This window comes from Entelurus aequoreus, linkage group LG17 (genome assembly GCF_033978785.1).
Source record: "Entelurus aequoreus isolate RoL-2023_Sb linkage group LG17, RoL_Eaeq_v1.1, whole genome shotgun sequence".
Taxonomy (NCBI): domain Eukaryota; kingdom Metazoa; phylum Chordata; class Actinopteri; order Syngnathiformes; family Syngnathidae; genus Entelurus; species Entelurus aequoreus.
In genome coordinates this window covers 24,476,292-24,483,338 of record NC_084747.1, presented here as the reverse complement: position 1 = coordinate 24,483,338, position 7,047 = coordinate 24,476,292, and the positions used below count along the sequence as shown (strand labels likewise).

The following is a 7,047-nucleotide window of genomic DNA, read 5'->3' as shown; positions in this document are numbered from 1 at the left end:
ACGCAGCTCGTCCACAGCCTCGGCGGTGAAACACTTAATGGTCCTCATACCAGGATTAGCCAGTTTCAGTCTCTGTCTGTATGAAGGGATTAAGTGCACCATCACGTGATCTGATAGTCCAAGAGCAGCGCGCGGGACTGCATGAAAAGCAGCAAGAGATCACATTTGGTATTTTAATTCATGACAACAACATAGTAATGCTTGTCGATGTTATTTTTTGCAAGCTAAATTTGTCAAAATTTAAACTAGTGCTGTCACTGTCAAGGCATGGCCTTCTCCGATGTTTACAACCAAAACACAACAAAATAGAAATGATAGTGCGGATATTTAAGGGTGCAAATCTTTGGCCACCTAATGATTCGTTTCGATTCTGATACCCAGGGTGAGGACACGATTCAGAATGGATTCTCGATTCAAACACATTCTCGCAATGTATTAACTAGTATAATAGTTATAGAGAAACTTTTTCAAAACAGGTTAGAAAAGCTCCTTCTTTTTGCATGAAGATGGCCTAAAATGTCATATATATATATATATATATATATATATATATATATATATATATATATATATATATATATATATATATATATATATATATATATATATATATATATATATATATATATATACAATTTGTTTTGTCAATTTTTGAAAATGATAAATCGATTTAAAATTTGGATGTGAATGGATGTTTTTATGTAGCCCTAATAATATTTCAGAGAATTCCTTGCAATATTTGTATATTATTCTGATCCAGATATTAGTGATTGTTTTCTTGAAGAAAAAAATAAGAACAGTTGAAAAAATCACTTTATTTGAGAGGAACTGTCACGCCAAATTTCTTCCCCCCTACAAACACCCCCCCTCCCCCTATTTACTTCCGGGGCTGCGTCCAATAAAATCACAAAGTTGCCGGGGGTCCTTAACCAGCACGCGACTGTCCTGTTTCGCGCCTGTACAAAAAAAAACAATAATGTATTTCTTCAGATTGCAGCAGCTGTCAAAGATGAAGTATCCTTCCAGCGACGGGCTGTCAAAGCTGAAGTGACATCCATCGCTGTCAATCACGTAAGAGGAAACATGACCACGGAAGTAAATGGGGGAGGGAAGGTTTTTGTAGGGGGAAGAAATTTGGCGTGACAGAACCTTCCTCCCCTCTTTAGGGCAGCCAGGCTGTGACCTTTAAACCCCGCCCCCACACATGGTGACGTCACAGCCCAGACGTGGCACTACAGCGGCCCCGTGTGGCAAAGTGTCACACTGCTTGTTGTAATCCGACATCAGTGAAATAGTTGTTGATGGGAAAATGCTCACTGTTAGTGTCCTGAACACCACGTCATTGTGCTGATCGATTAGGACACGAAGCTCCGCCTCCTCCAGCTGACGCTGTCAGGCTGCGAGGTGAGGATGAGGATGAGGATGAGGATGAGGATGAGGATGAGGATGAGGATGAGGATGAGGAGATGATTTCATCCTCCAACAACAACAACAACAACAACAACAGCGGTGTCAAGGAGGACCGGAAGGAGAATGATGTGGTCCGCGGCTGGAGGAGGAAGGAGAAGCACGGAGACAGCTGCTCTCCTCCCTCCTCTTCCTCCTCCCTCCTCTTCCTCGCGTCTTCCGCCCTGCAGGCCCAGCGTCCTCCCGACAACACCACCCCGCACCTCCGACACACTTCCGACAACACCACCCTGCACCTCCGCCACCAGCTCTGCGGGAAAAGCGCGCTGGATTGCGGCGTGAGGAGCAGCGGAGGAGGGGCGGAAGGGGGGGGAGGGGGAGGGGGAGAAGGGGTGGTGAGGAGGCCGCATGACGACTCCAAAGATAAGGTGAGCATCTTCTTCTTCTTCTTTACATATCATGTGTGTGTCTTCATCTCTACATGTGTTCACCTGTACATGTGTTCACCTGTACATGTATGTGTTCACCTGTACATGTATACATGTATGTGTTCACCTGTACATGTGTTCACCTGTACATGTATGTGTTTACCTGTACATGTGTTCACCTGTACATGCATGTGTTCACCTGTACCTGTACATGTATATATACATGTGAACACATACATGTATACATGTATGTGTTCACCTGTACATATATTCACCTGTACATGTGTTCACCTGTACATGTGTTCACCTGTACATGCATGTGTTCACCTGTACCTGTACATGTATATATACATGTGAACACATACATGTATACATGTATGTGTTCACCTGTACATGTGTTCACCTGTACATGTATGTGTTTACCTGTACATGTGTTCACCTGTACATGCATGTGTTCACCTGTACCTGTACATGTATATATACATGTGAACACATACATGTATACATGTATGTGTTCACCTGTACATATATTCACCTGTACATGTGTTCACCTGTACATGTGTTCACCTGTACATGCATGTGTTCACCTGTACCTGTACATGTATATATACATGTGAACACATACATGTATACATGTATGTGTTCACCTGTACATGTGTTCACCTGTACATATATTCACCTGTACATGTGTTCACCTGTACATGTGTTCACCTGTACCTGTACATGTATACATGTATGTGTTCACCTGTACATGTGTTCACCTCTACATGTGTTCACCTGTACATGTGTTCACCTGTACATGTGTTCACCTGTACATGTATGTGTTTACCTGTACATGTGTTCACCTGTACATGCATGTGTTCACCTGTACCTGTACATGTATATATACATGTGAACACATACATGTATACATGTATGTGTTCACCTGTACATATATTCACCTGTACATGTGTTCACCTGTACATGTGTTCACCTGTACATGCATGTGTTCACCTGTACCTGTACATGTATATATACATGTGAACACATACATGTATACATGTATGTGTTCACCTGTACATGTGTTCACCTGTACATATATTCACCTGTACATGTGTTCACCTGTACATGTGTTCACCTGTACCTGTACATGTATACATGTATGTGTTCACCTGTACATGTGTTCACCTCTACATGTGTTCACCTGTACATGTGTTCACCTGTACATATATTCACCTGTACATGTGTTCACCTGTACATGTATACATGTATGTGTTCACCTGTACATGTGTTCACCTGTACATATATTCACCTGTACATGTGTTCACCTGTACATGTGTTCACCTGTACATGTGTTCACCTGTACATGTATGTGTTCACCTGTACATGTGTTCACCTGTACATGTGTTCACCTGTACATGTATGTGTTCACCTGTACATGTGTTCACCTCTACATGTGCTCACCTGTACATGTATGTGTTCACCTGTACCTGTACATGTATATATACATGTGAACACATACATGTATACATGTATGTGTTCACCTGTACATGTGTTCACCTGTACATGTATTCACCTGTACGTGTGTTCACCTGTATATGTGTGTGTGTTCACCTGTACATGTATTCACCTGTACATATATTCACCTGTACATGTGTGTATTCACCTGTACATGTGTGTGTATTCACCTGTACATGTATTCACCTGTACATGTGTGTGTATTCACCTGTACACATATTCACCTGTACATGTGTGTGTATCCACCTGTACATGTATGTATTCACCTGTACATGTGCGTGTATTCACCTGTAAATGTGTGTGTATTCATGTGTGCATGTGTGTGTTAATGTGTGTATTCACATATACATGTGTGTATCTAGTGTTCATGTGTGTATTCACATATACATGTGTGTATCTAGTGTTCATGTGTGTATTCACATATACATGTGTGTATCTAGTGTTCATGTGTGTATTCACATATACATGTGTGTATCTAGTGTTCATGTGTGTATTCACATATACATGTGTGTATCTAGTGTTCATGTGTGTATTCACATATACATGTGTGTATCTAGTGTTCATGTGTGTATTCACATATACATGTGTGTATCTAGTGTTCATGTGTGTATTCACATATACATGTGTGTATCTAGTGTTCATGTGTGTATTCACATATACATGTGTGTATCTAGTGTTCATGTGTGTATTCACATATACATGTGTGTATCTAGTGTTCATGTGTGTATTCACATATACATGTGTGTATCTAGTGTTCATGTGTGTATTCACATATACATGTGTGTATCTAGTGTTCATGTGTGTATTCACATATACATGTGTGTATCTAGTGTTCATGTGTGTATTCACATATACATGTGTGCATGTGTGTGTTAATGTGTGTATTCACATATACATGTGTGTATCTAGTGTTCATGTGTGTATTCACATATACATGTGTGTATCTAGTGTTCATGTGTGTATTCACATATACATGTGTGCATGTGTGTGTTAATGTGTGTATTCACATATACATGTGTGTATCTAGTGTTCATGTGTGTATTCACATATACATGTGTGTATCTAGTGTTCATGTGTGTATTCACATATACATGTGTGTATCTAGTGTTCATGTGTGTATTCACATATACATGTGTGTATCTAGTGTTCATGTGTGTATTCACATATACATGTGTGTATCTAGTGTTCATGTGTGTATTCACATATACATGTGTGTATCTAGTGTTCATGTGTGTATTCACATATACATGTGTGTATCTAGTGTTCATGTGTGTATTCACATATACATGTGTGTATCTAGTGTTCATGTGTGTATTTATGTATTAATGTGTGTATTTATGTGTGTATATGTACAGTATGTGTGTGTATTTATGTATTCAAGTGTGCATTTATGAGTGTATTTATGTATTTGTGTGTATTCGTGTGTTTATGTATTGATGTGTGTATTCAAATGTATATTTGTATGTTCATGTTTGTATTCATATGTGTGTATGTATATGCATGTGTATTTATGTAGTCATGTGTGTATTCATGTGTGCATTCTTGTGAGTATGCAAATGTGTATGTGTATGTTAATGACTGTATATATACACTAGTGTTCAAAAGTTTGGGGTCACATGTAAATGTCCTTATTTTTGAAGGAAAAGCACTGTACTTTTCAATGAAGATAACTTTACAGAAATACACTCTATACATTGCTAATGTGCTAAATGACTATTCTAGCTGCAAATGTCTGCTTTTTGGTGCAATATCTACATAGGTGTATAGAGGCCCATTTCCAGCAACTATCACTCCAGTGTTCTAATGGTACAATGTGTTTGCTCATTGGCTCAGAAGGCTAATTGATGATTAGAAAACCCTTGTGCAATCATGTTCACACATCTGAAAACACTTTAGCTCCTTACAGAAGCTACAAAACTGACCTTCCTTTGAGCAGATTGAGTTTCTGGAGCATCACATTTGTGGGGTCAATTAAACGCTCAAAATGGCCAGAAAAGGAGAACTTTCATCTGAAACTCCACAGTCTATTCTTGTTCTTAGAAATGAAGGCTCGAACACTAAATTGTTTGGGTGACCCCAAACTTTTGAACGGTAGTGTACATGTGTGTATTTATGTGTGTGTCCGTGTATTCATGTGTGCATGAATGTGTTAATGTGGGCATTAATGTGTTCACGTGTGCATTCATGTGTGTATTTAAGTGTATTTGTGTGTATTCATATGTGTGTGTTTATGTGTTCATGTGTGTATTGAGATGTGTATTTGTATGTTCATGTTTGTATTCATACGTGTGTATACTGTATATCCATAGCCACCCTTTGCTCTGATTACTGCTTTGCACACTCTTGGCATTCTCTCCATGAGCTTCAAGAGGTAGTCACCTGAAATGGTTTTCACTTCACAGGTGTGCTTGAAGCTCATGGAGAGAATGCCAAGAGTGTGCAAAGCAGTAATCAGAGCAAAGGGAGGCTATTTTGAAGAAACTAGAATATAAAACATGATTTCAGTTGTTTTGTTGTTAAGTACATAACTCCACGTGTGTTCATTCATAGTTTTCATGTGACTATCTACAATGTAAATAGTCATGAAAATAAAGACAACACATTGAATGAGGAGAAGGTGTGTCCAAACTTTTGGCCTGTACTGTATATACGTATGTATATATATAAATATATATGTACTGTGTATACATATGTATATATATAAATATATATGTACTGTGTATACATATGTATATATATAAATATATATGTACTGTGTATACGTATATGTATATATATAAATATATATGTACTGTATATACGTATGTATATATATAAATATATATGTACTGTGTATACGTATATGTATATATATAAATATATATGTACTGTATATACGTATGTATATATATATAAATATATATGTACTGTGTATACGTATGTATATATATAAATATATATGTACTGTGTATACATATGTATATATATAAATATATATGTACTGTGTATACGTATGTATATATATAAATATATATGTACTGTGTATACGTATGTATATATATAAATATATATGTACTGTGTATACATATGTATATATATAAATATATATGTACTGTGTATACGTATGTATATGTATAAATATATATGTACTGTGTATAAGTATGTATATATATAAATATATATGTACTGTGTATACGTATATGTATATATATAAATATATATGTACTGTATATACGTATGTATATATATATAAATATATATGTACTGTGTATACGTATGTATATATATAAATATATATGTACTGTGTATACGTATGTATATATATAAATATATATGTACTGTGTATACGTATGTATATATATAAATATATATGTACTGTGTATACGTATGTATATATATAAATATATATGTACTGTGTATACGTATGTATATATATAAATATATATGTACTGTGTATACATATGTATATGTATAAATATATATGTACTGTGTATAAGTATGTATATATATAAATATATATGTACTGTGTATACGTATGTATATATATAAATATATATGTACTGTATATACGTATGTATATATATAAATATATATGTACTGTGTATACGTATGTATATATATAAATATATATGTACTGTGTATACATATGTATATGTATAAATATATATGTACTGTGTATAAGTATGTATATATATAAATATATATGTACTGTGTATACATATGTATATGTATAAAT

The 7,047-nt window shown here is 35.9% G+C and overlaps 1 protein-coding gene across 2 annotated transcripts in view; it reads left to right on the top strand.

The window, feature by feature from the left end:
• The first annotated feature begins 1,425 nt into the window (after positions 1-1,425).
• The window catches only part of LOC133632720 (zinc finger protein 608-like), an 18,800-nt gene continuing 13,178 nt past the window's right edge, over positions 1,426-7,047 (top strand). Inside the window, exon 1 of one of the 2 annotated variants that reach the window (XM_062025334.1) lies at positions 1,426-1,835. In XM_062025334.1, coding sequence (XP_061881318.1) covers positions 1,467-1,835 — 369 coding nt within the window. In that variant the 5' untranslated portion in view covers positions 1,426-1,466. The remainder of the gene's footprint in view (positions 1,836-7,047) is intronic. The other variant, XM_062025336.1, reaches the window with a different exon arrangement.